Here is an 18595-nt window from a genome sequence, read left to right on the forward strand (position 1 = left end):
TGGGTGGGGAGAAATAGTTTGAATAGTTGATTATACCAAAACCCAATCCTTACTTTAAAAAAAGAGAAAAGGCACCACATTATTCTATAGCTTACAACAGAGATGCTGTAGTGTTTAGGGCTATTATTGTTAAATATACCACTTTTATATAAGAAGTTACACCTGATCACCCTTACAAATGAGTTCAGCACATTTACCCTGTGACCTGGCTTTATAGTCAAGCCAGAAACACAATCAGTGTAGCAGTCGGCACACCCTCTGTCAAACATGCTCCACGTTTCTTGTATCATTGCCTTGATGAGTCACACATTTTGAAGGAAAAGTTTATGGAGTAAAGGTAAGTTGAATGAGATTTCTAAAGGTGTATTTCGCACTGGGATCTTGTTTTTAATTGTGTTCCGCTATGAGTGGCTGATTTGCTTAAACTCTGTAGAGTGTAACCAGATTATCAGTCCATGGAACTGTTGAGTTGGATTTTCAAAACAGATAAGGGATTAGCCACACATTTCCCACTGAAATGAAGGGGAGTTGTGTGGCTAAATCCCCTCGTTGGCTTTGAAAACCTCAAGCCATGTTATCCTTATGCCTACTGTTAGAGGTAGAAGGTGCTTGAAGTTTCCATTGCAGCAGCTCATAGCTCACCTAACATAGCCAATAAAAAGAATATTCTGTTTGTAGTGTTGCTGAAGGACAACCTGCATCCATTCACAGTTTTGGATTATGGATACTGTCAGAAGCAAGGAATAGATGATAGGGCTGTGAGGCTGGTGAAACAGGTGACTGAAGAAATCTGAGAGTTAGCCATGGTACATGGGTGCTAGAGCTGCAATGCTAACAAACATCTGCGTGAATTCTGAATGGCCATTTGGCTTGTTCATATGTGTGTCCCTTATTGCTATACATGAACACTCTCATGACTAGGGTTTTGTCCTCTTGAATATTTTGTGCTCACGAATGCCACAGTGATATGAGAACAAGCGTGTTAGCTATTCACTCTTTTCCTGTTTAAAAAAATTTAGTCCTCCAATCGCAGAGCAGAAACAGCATGTGACTTTCGGGTTGCCAGTCTTCATTGGATGTATTCCTGGAGATTTCATCACATGACATAATCTTTAAAGATTAATCTTTAACTCCTGGAGACTCCAGGCCAATCCTGGAGGGCTGGCAGCACTATGTGGCTTAGGTGACCAATCACATGCCATGAATAGTCAAAGCGAACAGTTTGCAAACACTCCATAGGCTGAATAAAATTTGTAAAAAATCAGTCTTTTTATGTACAATTCATGAAAAGAAAGTGCTAAATTAACAGAACAACTTATTCACAACAAATTTGTCAAGCTGTGAGTGCACATTAACATGGTTCTATTTGCTATTGTCTCACAGACATTAGAGACACATAAGTTTGATCCTGATAGAGTTAAGCACCATCCCCTTTCTGTTGTTCAGCCTGTTCTGGGTTTGTTTTTTATGTTGATATGGCAGAACATTCGTGCTTGTCTCCCTTGCCTGCACTCAGAGGTTATATTGCTTCCAACTGGCATAAAGTTCTGGGGATGGCTTTTAAACAATGAAATAGAACTAGGGAAATTAGGCTTTCTGGTGACTTTATCCAGTTGATTTTTTTTTAATAGAATATTATTTTTGCCAGCTGAAAAATCACACAGATGTCCATCTGAGCCGAGATTTCTTCACAACCCACCGACCAGTAGCCCGGTCTGACACCTATGTTAACCTGCGCGAAGTCTCCAGCCGTCTCAAACTGCCCCCAGGAGAGTACCTCATTGTGCCATCCACATTCGAGCCTTTCAAAGATGGAGAGTTCTGCCTTAGAGTTTTCTCTGAGAAACAGGCTAAAACTCAGTATGTATCTTCTTCATAATTCTGTCTGCTCAAGGTGAGGTATGCAAGGAGCAAGGTGGAAGGATCCACACTACATGGGAGACTTGCGAGTTGAACCTTTAAGGCCCCCAACTCATGGGCTACTTGTATCAGTCAATACATCCACACACAGGTGCCAACTTTCTCATTTCTCTGGGGATGCTCGAGCTCCACCCGCCCTCTTTCTGCCTTCACCCCACCTCTTCCCACCCTGTTGCATGCCCTGTCTCTGCTCTGCCCCCTCCCCCAGGGCTTCCTGCCTGCCACTGAACAGCTGATCCACAGTGGGTTGGAGGTGAGGGTGGGGGGAGGAGCAGATTAGCAGGGCCCACTGGTGGGTGCTCAGCACCCACTATTGTTTTTTCTGTGGGTGCTCCAGCCCACATTATAGAGCAATGGCTTGTCCACTATGTTCTAGCACCCACTACTGTAGTATCTGAATACCACCTGGGGTCTACAGAGTAAAAGTTTTGTCAAAAAGTGCCATGGGAAACATAAAAACGGCTATATTGTGTCAGATCAAAGGTCCACCTAGCCCAGTATCCTGTCTTCCGACAGTGGCCAATACCAGGTGCCCCAGAGGGAATGAACAGAGCAGGCAATCACCAAGTGATCCAGCCCCTGTTGTCCACTCCCAGCTTCTGGTAATCAGAGGTTAGGGACACTCAGAGCATGGAGTTGCATCCCTGACCATCTTGGCTAATAGCCATTGATGAACCTATCCTCCATGAACTTTTTCTTTTTTAAACCCCATTATAGTCTTGGCCTTCACAATATCCCCTGGCAAGGAGCTCCACAAGTTGACTGTGTGTGTGAAGAAGTACTTACTTTTGTTTTGTGTTTTGTTGTTTTTTAAACCAGCTGCCTATTAATTTCATTGGGTGACACTGGTTCTTGTGTTATGTGAAGGCGTAAATAACACTTCATGAGTGGTGTGGAGAAAGTAAATAACGATTTTATAGACCTCTATCATATCCCTGATTAGTCTTCTCTTTTCCAAGCTGAAAAGTTCCAGTCTTTTTAGTCTCTCTTTATACAGAAGCTGTTCCATACCCCTAACTTTTTTGTTGCCCTTCTCCACCTTTTCCAATTCCAATATCTTTTTTGAGATGGGCTGATAAGAACTGCACACAGTATTCAAGGTGTGGGTGTACCATGGATTTATACAGTGGCATTGAAATTTTCTGTTTTATTATCTGTCCCTTTCTTAATGGTTCATAGTATTTAGCTGTTTTGACTGCTACTGCACATTGAGCAGATGTTTTCAGAGGAAGGATCAGAAGTGTGGGGGAAGAGACGGTCGTCAAGCATATATATCCTACAAAGTGGCCAGTAGAAGGAAAAGGCTGGAGAGGCTGAATACACGGCAAAAGAAAAGGTCACCTGGTGTGCATGATTTTAAAAATGTAGTGGTGTGTGCTGAGGTAGGATTATTGCAGACTGAAAAGCTCAAGTTACCGTGTTAGAGACCGCAGTCCTATACAAGGATCCATTGTTTTGTAAATACTAGATTGGTCATTTCTTTTTTTATTTTTCCTCAGGGAAATTGGTGACGTAGTGGCTGCAAAACCATATGAGGTAAATGCCAGTTAGGTCTAAATGAACAGCTTCTTGGGCAAGCAGACATTTGATTTGGGATTTTGTTGCGGTTGGCTTGAGCTGAAATCAGAGTATCCATACTTGTGTAAAGAAGCCCTGTAATTGAAAACCTCCTTTCCCTATCTATCTGGCTTACAGGTTCCATGTGCATTTTTGGGGCAAAATTTTGCCCATGCAATTCTGTAACTGAGCTGTAGTACATCAATTCAGAATACATATACACAAGGAGAATATAATACCGTGGTATAGTGTGATCCTTTCCATAAAGAAGAATTTCAAAAGCAGACCTCCAAGGAACTGTGTAATTGCTATAGACAGGCTCAATATAATTTTTCTCCACATCTATTTTGTGATCCTAATGTGATAACACAAGAGTCCTTTCCAATCAGGGTCTGACTGCACAGTAGTTAAACATCCGCAGCTGACTTGGGACAGGCTGCGGGGCTATAAAATTGCTGCGTAGACATTCAGGCTTGGGCTTGAGCCAGAGCTCTCTGACCCCGCTCATCTTCCAAATGGAATTAAGCCATTTATTTAGGAAATTTTGCTTGGCAATTTCAAACACCTCCACCCATTTCCTGGCACCTGTGTCTGGAATAATAAACCACATTATTGGTTCTCTCTTCCCTTTAGCCTCATGTTGATGACAAGGGCATAGATAAGGAGTTCCAGAGCCTGTTTCAGAAGCTTTCTGGAGAGGTGAGTGGTTTAAAGAGAGAAAAAGATAGTGACATCTTAGTACAGAGGTAGAAAACTATTTTGAGTACCAATTCTCTTGTTTATCTAGTCTTCTGAAGAATAGAATGGATTTCCCCTTTTATTAACTCTCAGCTACCATTTTGGTCCAATTTAATGTACCTTACAATAGAACAGTTGTACTACGTTATTCCATATCGGTGCTGAATGTGATTCTCTCAAGGTGTAGCCTCCCTTTAAGAATGGTGGAAGTGAGTGATGTTACTATGTGGTGATATAAATTACCTGGGGAGTCAGCTACCTGGTGCTGGTGCATAATTTGGAGTGTTGTACTAATAGATATTAGGACTATATTCCTTGTTGGTTAGAAGTTGCTGGACTCAGGAATCCTTTAGCTAGAGGGTAGTATTGCACTCTCTACTGCATAGGAGACCTTGGCATCTGCAGGATCCTGCTGCACAAACTAGCTTGTAGCTGTCACATTGGGTTTGCTCTTAAGAAGCAAATACCTGGGGCCAATTTTAAGTGTAAGAGCATCATTTTTAGCCAGAGAAGCCTGTTTGAGTTGTGATTGGTGAATTTCAGCTGCTTCCCTTTCAGTTTCCATAAGTCTGGATGTGTTTCTGAATCTCCTTAGTTGAGGAACTGAGCCAGTGGTTGCTGGTAGACACGTCACATTTAGTGGGTTGCCACACTGTGGTACCTGAGATACCACTCACTTCACATTCTAAGTATAAGGAAATATCTGTGGTGTGTCCTCGGGCTTTGTCTACAGTAGCACTTTTGTCGGCAAAACTTTTGTCGGTATAGAGCGGCTACACGGGAGACCTTAGCGTTAGAGTCCCAAGCCTTAAGATAAGGATGAGAAGTGGAGTTGTCTGTAGGGGTATTGCAGTGAATGAAGGCTCAATTGGTTTGTTCCAAACATTTATGTTATCACCTGAAATGTGGTTTTTTTTTTTCTTGTTTCCAGGACTGTGAAATGACTGCAAATGAACTTCAAACTCTTCTGAATAGGGTATTAGCAAAGAGTAAGTGACACTAGATGTTTCACACTGAGCAAGGCTGGTAGGCAGATGCTGCAAGTAAGACATACAGGATCTCTCTTTGATTCGCAATGAATTTCTGTACCATGGTCCTTTCTGATAGCACATAAACAAGTAATAATGTTAAAAGAGAACTGCTGGGATCCGTTCAGGGTAATGAATCTTTCTGTAAGATAACTGTCACCCCAAATAATGGGACTGGAATGTGGAGTCTGAATAGAGAGGTCAGGGCTTGTCCTGGGAGAAGTGACTGGGTCTCACTCCCTGTGTGTTTCTACATTTGGATCTGGCCTAACAAACTGTACAGGTACTTGTCTGAAATCCATGCCTAAGGAGGACTCCAGAGGTGCTGCTGTGTAGCACACCATGGCCCCTATATTGACAACACAGATGTAATCTGGTTTTCCTGCTCCAAAAGCACAATCCTCTGCCACATGGGCTAAGGGGAAATCTCTATTAGCAGTACAGGATTTATGATAGAATGTGCAACTCTGATTCTACCAGTAGAGGGCACCTGCACGTACACGCTACCCGGTTCATTATAGTGTATTCTGTGTAACCTACATTGATTACAAAAGGATCAATTTTGTTCAGTGCAAACACAGAAGCTCTTTCTTTACAATGGATGCAACATAGATCCTTGCCAGGGCAGTTTGGGAAAAGCATGTACTGCAATTGCCCATGCTGTATATGTTCTGTGAATAAACAGACCTTTCCTCTCTGGTATTTTTTGAATCCAAACCCTTTCACTTGTACTAAATATTCACTTTCTTTTTTTAATAAGTTGAGAGAGGAGGTGCATAGAAGAAATGTTGGTAGTAATGAAAGTGTATTTGCCCTAGTAGCAGATGCTGACTGTAGGTGGACTGTATTTCTGTGGGCTGCAGAAAATATTTGTCTAAAGTATTTCTGACTTTGTTTTTATTCAGGGGCAGACATTAAAAGTGATGGATTCACCATAAACACCTGTAGAGAGATGATCAGTCTCTTAGATGTATCCTTTAAATGTCACTTCACTGTTCTCTGAAGTTCCTAGATCTCCCTGGCAAAGACCTTGGACTAGATAAGGCTAGATTTACACTTCCGATTTTCCCAGTCCATCTGCCTTCACTTGCTGTAGGCATAAAATTCAGAAAAGTGGCTCTGTCAGCACAGTGTGGCAGAGACGTTAACCCTCAAGTGGCCAGATCTTCACCACCCCTGCTTTGTGGCTTTCATATGTTAATGTTTTCTTTAGACATAGCTGGTCTACTCTGCAGCACAGCAGGGGCATTCTGCCAGAATTCACCTAGTGCAGCAATGGGAGCTCAGGGTAGACATACCCAGTGTGCTTGGGAAGCTGTGCAATGGTTGTTATACACACTGTGAACTTCCTTCTGCAGGGCCGTATGGTCTTCTCCCTTTACACAGTATAGCCCTAAAGGTGCAGAGAAAGATCAGAGGAACTATGTGATGGGGAAAGGCTTTGCATGCCCCGTCCCATTGCATGCCTCCTGTGGGAGATGAGCTTCGCACGGCCAGAGGACGAGGGTTAGGACAGTGGTGGCAACCTGCAGCCGGTCAGGGTAATCCGCTGGCAGGCCGTGAGACAGTTTGTTTAACTTGACCATCTGAAGGCACGGCCGCCCGCAGCTCTCAGTGGCCACGGTTCACCATTCCTGGCCAATGGGAGCTGTGAGATTTAAAAATTTGATTGAAAAATGGTCAATGATGGAGAATCTACCACAACACTTGGTAAATTGTTCCAATGGTTAATTACTGTCACTGTTAAAAATGTACGCCTTATTTCCAGTCTGAATTTGTCTGGCTTCAACTTCCAGCCATTGGCGTGTGTTGTACCTTTCTCTGCTAGACTGAAGAGCCAACTAGACTAATCAAGTTACCCCTTAACCTTCACGTTAAGAAGAACCGATTGAGCAACTTGAGTCTATTGCTAGGAGGCATGTTTTCTAATCCTTTAATCGTTCTCATGGCTCTTCTCTGAATCCTCTCCAATTTACCAACATCCTTCTTGAATTGTGGGGGTCAGAACTGGACAAAGTGTTCCAGCAGTGGTCATACCAGTGCCAGATAAAGAAGTAAAATAACCTCTTTACTCCAACTGGAAAGTCCCCTGTTTATGCATCCCACAACCTCATTAGCTCTTTTGGACACAGCATCACACTGGGTGTTCATGTTAGCTGAACCCACCACTACCCCAAAACAGTTTTCACAATCCCTGCTTCCCAGGATGGAGTCTCCCATCCTGTAAATAAGGCTACCATTCTTTGTTCCTAGATGTATACTTTTTACATTTAGCGGTATTAAAACACACATTGTTTGCTTACGCCCAGTTTACCAAGTGATCCAGATTGCTCTGAATCAGTGACCTGGCCTCTTCATGATTTACCACTGCCCCAATTTTTGTGTCACCTGCAAACTTTAATTTAATTCAGAATCTCTTATTAGTTGGAACCTTTGTTCTTTTTAGCAGTCAGAGGTTCTTGGCTCAGCACAGATGTAATCAGCATAGATCAGGGCAGCTTCTGATCCTGATAGCTAATGAGTGTCCAATGTAAGGTCAATCACTTATTGACTTATTGTAAGGTCAATCACAATGTAAGGTCATCCACCAGGATGTCCAAATTGCCAGGGCCTGTACTTTGAGAGAAGTCTGTGTCCATGTCCTCATCACTCTTATCACCGTGCTGCTGTCGCCTCCTTGCCTGCTTTTGCAGGTTCTGGTTCTGCACATACTGCAGGATAATGCGCGAGGTGTTTACAATGCTCATAACTGCCACGGTGATCTGAGTGGGCTCCATGCTTGCCGTGGTATGGCGTCTGCAGGAGAGCAGAGTGGCAGCGGAAGCAGTGGCTGATGACACATGCCACGAGAATAGATATTTATAGAGAATGATGAGAGGACCTGTGAGGTGGATTCAGGAGAGCAGCACGGCAGCGGAAGTGGTGGAGGACGATGGTTAGCACCGCACACATTTCCCAAGGAAGAACACACGTACCCAGGAGCCTGTGATAGACAACATGGAGAAATTCACTATTGAGACAATAGCAGCAGAGCAGCGGTGGATGACGACAGTTAGCAGTCCTACTGCACCATCTGCTGAAAGCAGAATGGTGTTCGCACGGGGTGGGGAAAGGCACGAAACGATTGTCTGCCATTGCTTTCATAGAGGGAGGGGCGACTAACGTACCCAAAACCACCCCCAACAATATTTTTGCCCCATCAGGCATTGGGAGCTTAACCCAGAATTCCAATGGGCAGTGGAGATTGTGGGAACTGTGGGATAGCTACCCCTAGTGCACTGCTCTGTAAGCCTCTGCTAGTCATGGTAGTGAGGACGCACTCCGCCGACTTAATGCACTTAGTGTGGACGTACGCAATCGACTGTATAAAATTGATTTCTAAAAATTGACTTCTATAATATCAAACTAATTTCGTAGCGTAGACATACCCGTAGTCTATTAAAAAAGAGCTTTCAGTAGTGGGTTACTCCTCTCTGTATGAAATGGGAGTGTAATCTAATAGGTGTAGTACCTTTTTAACCATCCACTACAGTATTGCAGATAGCCCAGGAATTCTTAGCACACCCTTAGCTAAGCAAATTTAAAACTGCAAGTTTCTCTCTAATGGGTGGATTACAAATGAAAACTACTATGAATAGTACACTACATTGCAATGGGTCATTTATTTGTATCAGTGCCGGTTACTCTTCCTCTTTGATATGGGTAGAAACTGATCCATTCTGAATTTGAACCAGGCCTTAACATACCCAGACCAACGCGACTGGCACCTTGGATGTTGTAGAATTCAAGATACTTTGGCTGAAGATTCAAAAATATTTGGTAACTAACTTATTTCATTGTTTCCCTGCCCCTATCTAGCTCTGTGAAATACAGATTTAAACAGAGATGGGTCCAAGCCACCAAGGTCAGAAACAGGTCCCAATTTCCCATTATGTTTGGAGTTTTGCTCAGAGCTCTAGTTCAGATACATTTCTGATTTAAAGAGACATAGTCAATTCCTCTTCCACCCTAGCCCCTCCCACTCTATTTTGGAACACTTTTTTAGAAGCTTGAACAACTCCTTTTGCTTGGTGATTTCATTCCTACCTGCTAGGCAAACATGGATTCATCCCCACCTCTTACATTTTAATACAGCTGAAATGAACATGGCTCTGTTGTTGTGCTGTGCAACATAATTACTTGTGCACCAAACCTTCTAATACCTGCTCTGGAATAGAGTTTGTTAGTTAACTGCTATAGCAGAATACAAGGCAATTCTATTTTTGCAGGGCTGACTAAAATAGATATTGTTTAGGTTTTATTTTTTTAAATGTCTCTGTGACGGGTTCCCCCTGGGTGCCACCTGGAACTGGGGTACCACTGAGCCCTTTGACCCACCAGCCTGGGCTCCTGTTCACACGGTGTTTCTGTGACAAGCTGCAGACATGCTCCTGGTCTTGCACTGCACCAGCATACGCACAGATATGGAAGCACCTAGCTGCAGTTACATGCAGTCGCTTTGACCAGCCACTGCATGAACCAACAATAGAGAGGCTACAGTCAAAATAACCACTAGCTTCCCAGCCTAGGACCCCAGAGCTTTACTATCCTGCCCTGGTCCAAACCACAACCACTATGAATTTATTTTCCTGTTCATCTCCCACTCAGTGCGGAGGGGAAATGCAACAGCCCCTCTGAGCCAAGATTCCCAGGCACTTCACTCCAAACCCACTGGTTTAGATTAAAACATAAAATAAATTTATTAACTACAAAAGTTGGATTTTAGGTGATTATAAGGGATAGCAAACAAAAACACAGTTTAATCCACTAGTTAGATTGACTATGAATTAGCAGTTTCTCACCTTGACTGATGATACCAGCAGTCTGGCAGATTCTCAAAGCACAAGCTGCATTTAATTTGCAGCTTGGGTTTCTCAGGTTTCCATACATAGGCTAGAAATCCCTTTAGCCTGGATCCAGAACTTCCCCCAGTTCAGTCTTTGTTCCTTAAGTGTTTCCAGGAGTCCTCTTGTGGGGGGAGTGAAGAACAACCAATGATGTCACTCCCTGCCTTATATAGCTTTAGCATATGGCAGGAACCCTTTGTTTCAAAGCTTGGTTCCCAGACCACTTTGTGGAAAAATACTGACATCCCAAGCTGGAGTCCAGAGTCACATGGCCTGGTCACAGGACCTTGCATACCTTGCTGAGTCATAACAGCCATTACTTACAGGCCCTCGAGCATTCTCAGGGAGGCTCACCAGGTAATGGATAAGCTTCTCCTAAGGCTTATTGTTTTTTCCTAATGGCCCATTACCTGAATAGGCCCTTCCCCACCCACTATCTAGACTGAAAGCATCTTGCCTATTGGGTATCAACTTGGTATAACTACATTCATAATAGATACATAATATTAATAACAGATACAAAAATGATACATGCATGCATATAGGATAATCATATTCAGCAAATCATAACTTTTCCAATCACACCTCACATGACTTATCTTGTACAAAATGCATCATAATTATGCCATAATTATATAATATTACTGTGACAAATATGGGGTGCAGTGTCACAGTCTCCACAAAAGTGCTTCCCCCCCCCCATAGAAAGTTTAATATCCAGAAGATTTTCTGCAGAATCAGTTTAAAGAAGGCCAAAGTTTGGACTTAACCTACTTGATAATGCCCCTTTAAGATAAGCTTTTGGGATGGTACGCATTACAGGCCTGCTCCTGTGAAGTGCAGAGCTCCCTCCTTTCCCATTGAAGCCAAGGAGGAGGTGCTTAGCTCCTCACAGGTTGGACACATTCTGATCACCAGCATGCAATGAGTAGGTGGCCTGCGTAAATGAAAACATGCCCCAAGTGCAGTTTCCCCTCTGAGCTGCAGGCCAGAATAGTTTCTAATTACTCAGCTAGAGCTGGCTAGCAGATCAATTGGCTGTGAGAACTGCCTGTTGTTTCTTTTGAAGTGCTAACCAAAATGGAAGTTGTATATTACAGTGTTTGCTGAGTGAGGGGGATATTCCTCAAGGGCCTATTTGCCACAGCACAACATGCCGATGGGCAAGCTGCCAGACCACTGGGAATAGTTTCCCAGGGCACAGTTTGCCATTAGCTAATTGAAAATTTTCCTTCAGTCATTTACACTTTCAGAGAAAAGATGCATTGGCTGGCAGGAGCAATGCATCTCCCAGTCAATCAGATAGGGCTCCTAACAGTCTAAAGGCAGACTCAATACTTCCTCTTTCTTCTGCTGCAGGAGATCTACAAGAAAGTGGATACGGACTATTCTGGTACCATAGATGCTCATGAGATGCGAAATGCCCTCAAGGAAGCAGGTAAATATCACGTGTAGAAAGGATGCCCTAATGTGGTATTCCGTATTTTAAAAAAATGAAAATATTGAGGCATTCTGACTACTGTACTATCCCTCCTGCCTCGTAGCCTCATAATTGTGGTGACATCATTGACTTGCCTCTCTCTCTTCCTGATCCCCGTATATATCCCCTGGCCACGCCTCTTCCTTGGCCGTACTGTCCACTTCTGGGGTGGTGCTGGCCAGCTCTGGACCCCCTGCAGGAGCAGTTTTTCTGTGGATGATCTGTATCTCTGCAAGCTCTTTCCTGGGGGACTTTCTGTGGGTGGGTCCCTGCACTCTGGATTAGGCCAGAAGACGTCTCATTAACATGATCCTAAATCAAGCCCTAAAACTCAACACCAGCGTGTTATGTAGGTAATGGACTCTGCTGCAATTGCTGCTGTTTGGCTCAGGCCCCAGGAGTGCAGTAAGTCATATTAATTAGGTGCTTATCTCAGGATATAGGGCTAAGGAACTCTGCAGAACAAGTGGAACATATACAGTTTGTCAAGGTTTTGGGAAGAGAATTATGCCTGTCTCCACCATAGCACAATGGGCTATAGAAAGGAGAATACACAGTAGAGATAATGACAGGTTTCAGAGTAACAGCCGTGTTAGTCTGTATTCGCAAAAAGAAAAGGAGTACTTGTAGCACCTTAGAGACTAACCAATTTATTTGAGCATGAGCTTTCGTGAGCCACAGCTCACTTCATCAGATGCATACCGTGGAAACTGCAGCAGACTTTATATATACACAGAGAATATGAAACAATACCTCCTCCCACCCCACTGTCCTGCTGGTAATAGCTTATCTAAAGTAATCATCAGGTTAGGCCATTTCCAGCACAAATCCAGGTTTTCTCACCCTCCACCCCCCCACACAAATTCACTCTCCTGCTGGTGATAGCCCATCCAAAGTGACAACTCTTTACACAATGTGCATGATAATCAAGTTAGGCCATTTCCTGCACAAATCCGATTATCATGCGCATTGTGTAAAGAGTTGTCACTTTGGATGGGCTATCACCAGCAGGAGAGTGAATTTGTGTGGGGGGGTGGAGGGTGAGAAAACCTGGATTTGTGCTGGAAATGGCCTAACCTGATGATTACTTTAGATAAGCTATTACCAGCAGGACAGTGGGGTGGGAGGAGGTATTGTTTCATATTCTCTGTGTATATATAAAGTCTGCTGCAGTTTCCACGGTATGCATCTGATGAAGTGAGCTGTGGCTCACGAAAGCTCATGCTCAAATAAATTGGTTAGTCTCTAAGGTGCCACAAGTACTCCTTTTCTTTTTAGTAGAGATAATGGAGACCAACAACTCTTCTAGGAGGAATAACCCATAATTCTTCAGCCACGTCTTTCTGCAGCTGCAAAAATTCCATGTGCAACCTGCATTAAAAAGTGTATGTAACTGCTGCTTGAGTGATTTCTGTGCTTTCAGGTTTCACTCTCAACAATAAGGTGCAAAACATCATTGCTATCCGCTACGCCGGCAGCAAGATGACCATTGACTTTGATGGCTTTGTTGCCTGTATGATCCACCTAGAGACCCTCTTCAGTAAGTTCCTTCTTTCGAAGCCGCTGAGCAGAACTGCTGAACATTGCGGGGCGGGGGGGGGTGTTTGTTCAGTGCTTGGTATTTTTGTTTAAATTGGAGTGCTGAGTGCAGAGTACTGTGTGGAAGTGTAAGGGAGCCAGCAAAACTGGCTCTGCTGCGCAAACCAATAGAGAAGGCCCCAGACAAAAACTGGAGGAATTCAGTCCAGATCCAAACCTTAATCATCTTTCTTCTAGACAATAGTCATGGACTAGATTGTGGAGCACTTACTCAGCCTGGAAGAATCTCCTACTCATGCAAGTAGGCCACTGGCTTCAATGAGACTATTTGTGTTAGTAAATGTTCAACCAAATGAGTAAGGCTTGTGCAATCTAGCTGTAAATTTGCACTTACAGACACATTTTTAAAGGTTCTAGGTCCCTAAAGATGTAGATGAGTGCCTAGTGGGGTTTTCAATGGGAGTTAGGTGCCTAGGTTGTCTTGAAAATCTCACTAGGTACCTATCTGCATCTTTAGGCACTTTTTATATCTTTAAAAATCTGTCCCTCTGAGCTTTGCAAGCCATACCTCTTTAATCTTCACAGCACCCCCATTAGCTCCATTTCAGAAGTGAAGAAAGGAAGGCACGGAGAGGTTAAGAGACTTGCCTCAAGCCAACCAGGAAGCCCCTGCGCAGAACTGGGAACAGGAGTTAGGCATCCCTAGCTCAGCCAACCAAATGTATCCATGCTGGAGGCTTGCCACCATGGCCTGCCCTTTCCTCAGTTCTCTAGTCCACACTGAATTTAGCAACTCCAATGAGTTCTGAGAATGGCAAAGTTTCAAAATGGGGAAGGTGAAAGCTGTTCTGATAAAAATAAGAACTGGCCCAAATCTTCACCTGAAAGTCAAACTGAAACCAAACCAACTTCTCTAACTTGTTCAAATGATTTCTGGGTGCCATTTATCTCAAATGAACCTCTGAACCCTTTTTAAGGTTTGCCCAGCACCAGTTCAAAGCCCTTTGTCTGTAAAAGGGTCAAGGATGCAGATTATTCTCTTGTATTGAGGCTTGGTTAATTAAAAATAAACTCAATGTTCACATTGAGAAGACAGTGGAAATCTAGAATATGCTTTTGTTTCGGGGCAGTGAAGGAGTTTCATGGGTTTGTATGGCTATAAAAATCAGATTTTGTATCTAATCAGCCACTTAAGAAGCTGTTGTACTCTAGGATTATGGGAGGGAGGAAAAGGAGTAGCCATCTAACCTCCTGTTGTAAATTCTGAAGAAACACCCAGTATAATAATAGATCAAGGACAGTCTGATTCTTTTAGGGATTGTTGATAGAGATGGGCTGACAAAAGAGGAGAACTCACTTACTCTTTGAATGAATGCAGTCTAATGTTAACTGTTCCATTTGACTGACCATTGGGGATTCTTCCAAGATGGTGAAACGCTTTTCTTAATCCTCCTATGACTGATAATCACATGCACTATGTTTCCAGTGCTCTGCCCCCACATTAGTCATCTCCCACTAGTGATATAAAGAAAAGGAGTACTTGTGGCACCTTAGAGACTAATTTGAGGTTTCAGAGTAGCAGCCGTGTTAGTCTGTATTCGCAAAAAGAAAAGGAGTACTTGGGGCACCTTAGAGACTAACCAGTTTATTTGAGCATAAGCTTTCGTGAGCTACAGATCACTTTAGTGATATAGTTTACCTTATCTGTGCCTGGGTCAGATCTCAGATTCATGGGTGCATCCCTACATATCATGTGAAATGGCCAGTGCTTTGTGGCTGTCCTGTTCTGAACACACAATGTGTCATAGTGGGTCCCGCCTGATATGCTATCCCATGCTTATAAGTGGCTTATGAATGATACTTAAGAGGAAGGGAGGGAAATAATCTGTAATGCTCCTATCCAATTGTGACTCAAAATTTGCACCTGAATCCAGATTTGAATAGGCCACGGAGGGAGGCCTCCATATTTTGTCAGACACCGTGTTACTTATATTTTATTTCTTCCCTTCTTTTGTTCTTCAGAAATGTTCCAGCTCCTAGACAAAGACAAGAATGGAGTCATCCAGCTCTCTTTGGCTGAGGTAAGGCTAGTTACATCAAACTACCCTATGGTTAAACTGTTGTGATGACTGGTCACAATTAAAACATATTTCCTCAGGATGTCCATTATCAGCTTTATAAACAAATGAAATAGCGATTCAAACAGGAGACCTACTGAAGATTCAGCAGCGAAAGAGAGATTTTTCAGACAAAAAGCTCTTACTAAAATCCTTCCTAAGCCAGTAGTTGTTCTTCCAGAGAATGAACACTTATCACACATACAGTGAGAGAGAATTTATTCAAAATGCCTCCATTTGTCTAGGAGATGATATCCTTATGGGTATTTTCATTCTCTTCTTTTAAAGTGGAGCAAACCACTAGAAAATGCACAGCAGGGAACAATTCTTGCAGAGGCAGAGGGTGAACTAAATGACCTAACAGCACCTGAAAAAGACCTTTTAAGATGTCATGTCTTTCCCCCCACCCCCTCCTTTTTAAATGAGGGTTTTCATTATTCAAACCAAAGTTGTTCAAAAGTAATGAGGCCCAGTCCTTCCTCTGCAGGGAAAATCCAAGTGGAAAAATGAATGGCAGTCCCCCACTATGATTCCAGTGGCAGTTCGTTGTATCCTGTTAAGATGTGGGAGGAATCTGGCTCCATGATTTTTTTTTTTTAAAGATCATGCATCTCTTTTTGTTGCATTCTCTCATCCCAAGAGAGTGGCCTATTTGCAAAGTTTGAAGCAGCTCCCAGTTCTGAACTTCCCCAAAGTTCAAGAGCAATTGGATCTGTGGGTTTTTGTTTACCCCATAAAAGAAATTTAGATGCTGATCTAATCTTCCCCAAAGTCCAGTGGTGTTTGGATCCATAGTTTCAGGGCCCATATGTAGCTCCACTAAAGACATGTAATGGACCTTCTAGACAAACTCCTTTTTTCTCTTCCTCCCACAGTGGCTGTGCTGCACAGTGGTTTGAGCCGTTGCATCTGAATTGAGTAGAGATCCCCGTGACTCTTGCAAACGTGTTGTGATTTTCATATGCCTGGAAGCTTGGAAGATATTTATTTCCTGTGTATCTGAGTGACTCTCAATCTGCTGCTCCCCTCTTACGGGGAGAAAAAATCCTCTCTCAATCACCAGCAACTTATTTTAAGCCAAAATGAAAATAAAATGACCCCTTGCCATTTGGAAAACAAACACTGCAATGATACTTTAAAAACACACAAACAAAAAACCTTTTCTTTTTTCTGCCTGAGGAGTATTTTTGTGTCATGCTGAAATGTCATGAATTACAATTACTACAGATAGGCCCAAAGGGCATAACTTAGATTCAAATTCCAGCTCCCCACCAATATTCAGCAGTGTTCAGATCCAAACAGCTGGTCTGGATAGAAAGGGTCAGCTACAAAATTTGTATCAGATTCTGAAGCATCCACCCATATCCTGCATTTGAATCTAGGAGCTTGGTTTGGGCCCATCTCTAAGACTTCGTTTAGTGACCTGGTTTAGTCTATTCCATTTAAATTCTTATAACACCTGAGTGCCTTCCAGATTGAGAATAAACAAGGAGGATCGCATCTGTCATTTTTTAGTGAGCAGGAGAAGGAGGAGGGAATCTGAAGGCCCTTTTTACAAACATGTTTCATTTATGGCTCTTTTGTATGTTTTCAAGGAAGAGAAGGAGAGGGCAAGGTGGTAAGGAAAGAATGTGATTTGTGCTTTCAGTAGGCACATTGGTTGATAACAAACCTTGTCAGTGATCCACATGCAGGTCCAAAAACAAATATTTACATTTAATAGGTAAAAAAGGGGAGTGTGCAGCCTGGGAAGGAGTCCTATTAGCTCATCTCACTAGAAACCTGAAAGAGCCTACAGGATGGTTTTCAACTTCAGCTGGAGGGTAAAGTTTCCAAACATGGAATCACTGGAAGTTGCAGTTTTTGAAACTGAGGCCAGCAATCAGGGCCGTCCTTACCCATACACAAAGTACACAGCTGCGTAGGGCACCAGGAAATTTGGGGCACCACATTTCCTGGTGCCCTACGCAGCTGCATGCTGCTCCAGCCCCTGCTCCACCCCAGCCCCACCTCTTCTTGCCCCTGCTCTGCCCCATCCCCGCCCCCATCCCCTAAGGACTGCAGCAGGGCAGGGCCTGCACTCACCAGCCACGGGAAGTACAGACCTGGCCCTAGCCACGCTGCTGGTGAGGGCTGGGAGGTGGTTCCCTCCTGTCCCACAAGCCAGCCCCCCCACATGGAGGCCTGGGGCCCCACACACCACGCACCCCAGAATAGCCAGGGATGGCCCTACCTGCAACCCACACAGAAGCAAATGCACAACAGTGACAGAGGATGCAGCTTCTTTAGAATCAGTGGAGTTGCTCCTGCTTAGAACTGTGTGAGTTGGGCTCTTGGTCATTAATTAAAGATCCTCTGAAAGCTCCAGCGTCCTGGCTGGCCAACTTCTAATTTGAGGAATTACATTCTGCCTAACTATTCTGCAGCTTCATTTGGAGAAGTTATTTTCCATTCCCCTTCTTAATTGTCATCACACTAATAAATCTGATCTATAGTATTGCTAGCACAGAGTAGCTGCCATGATCCGTCCCAGAGGTGGCTGTGTTCAGGTGATGTGAATGACCTCTATACAACTCTATACAGGTATAGGGCAAAATTCTTCTCTCTCACTGATGTGGGGATCTCTGCTGCCTGCAATGTTCAGGATTTGTTTGACACAGGAACATCATTCTTGCAATAAGGGCAAAATTAGCATTTAGTGGGTTGTTTGGCATATAAGAACAGAACATTTTACCCTTGGTTTATAACAGGGGCGGGCAAACTTTTTGGCCTGAGGGCTGCATCGGGTTTCGGAAATTGTATGGAGGGCCGGTTAGGGGAGGCTGTGCCTCCCCAAACAGCCAGGCTTGGCCCGCCCCCAGCCCGTGGACTCCTGCCCCATCCAATCCCTGCTCTCTGACTGCCCCCGCCACTCCATCCAACCCCCCCTCTCCTTCCTGATTCCCCCCCCCCCCCGGGACCCTTGCCAAATCCAACCACCCCTTCTCCCTGTCCCCTGACTGCCCCCTGCCAACCCATCCAACCCCTCCTCTCCTTCCTGACTGCCCCCCCAGGACCCCTACCCCCATTCAACCCCTCTGTTCCCCACCCTCTGACCGCCCCAACCCCTGTCCATGTCACCCCCCCCCCCCCAAACTCCCCTGCCCTCTATCCAACCCTCGCACTGCCTGGAGCACTGGTGGCTGGAGCCCGGCTGGAGTCAGCCATGCCATTGTGCAGCACAGAGCACCGGGTCAGGCTGGGCTCTGCAGCTGCGTGGCCCCAGGAGCTCGCAGCCCCCCCTGCCCAGAGCATTGCACCGGGATCGCAGTTAGCTGAGGCTACGGGGGA

At 44.1% G+C, this 18595-nt stretch overlaps 1 protein-coding gene across 1 annotated transcript in view; it reads left to right on the forward strand.

The window, feature by feature from the left end:
* LOC144262242 (calpain-8-like) overlaps positions 1 to 16164 on the forward strand; it is a 47299-nt gene extending 31135 nt beyond the window's left edge. Inside the window, exons 12-21 of the mRNA XM_077811926.1 lie at positions 1649 to 1860; positions 3420 to 3456; positions 4111 to 4176; positions 5147 to 5204; positions 6149 to 6213; positions 8994 to 9062; positions 11489 to 11567; positions 13033 to 13149; positions 15171 to 15229; positions 16141 to 16164. Coding sequence (XP_077668052.1) covers positions 1649 to 1860; positions 3420 to 3456; positions 4111 to 4176; positions 5147 to 5204; positions 6149 to 6213; positions 8994 to 9062; positions 11489 to 11567; positions 13033 to 13149; positions 15171 to 15229; positions 16141 to 16164 — 786 coding nt within the window. The remainder of the gene's footprint in view (positions 1 to 1648; positions 1861 to 3419; positions 3457 to 4110; positions 4177 to 5146; positions 5205 to 6148; positions 6214 to 8993; positions 9063 to 11488; positions 11568 to 13032; positions 13150 to 15170; positions 15230 to 16140) is intronic.
* Positions 16165 to 18595: the final 2431 nt, after the last annotated feature.

Source organism: Eretmochelys imbricata, chromosome 3 (genome assembly GCF_965152235.1).
Source record: "Eretmochelys imbricata isolate rEreImb1 chromosome 3, rEreImb1.hap1, whole genome shotgun sequence".
Classification (NCBI taxonomy): Eukaryota; Metazoa; Chordata; order Testudines; family Cheloniidae; genus Eretmochelys; species Eretmochelys imbricata.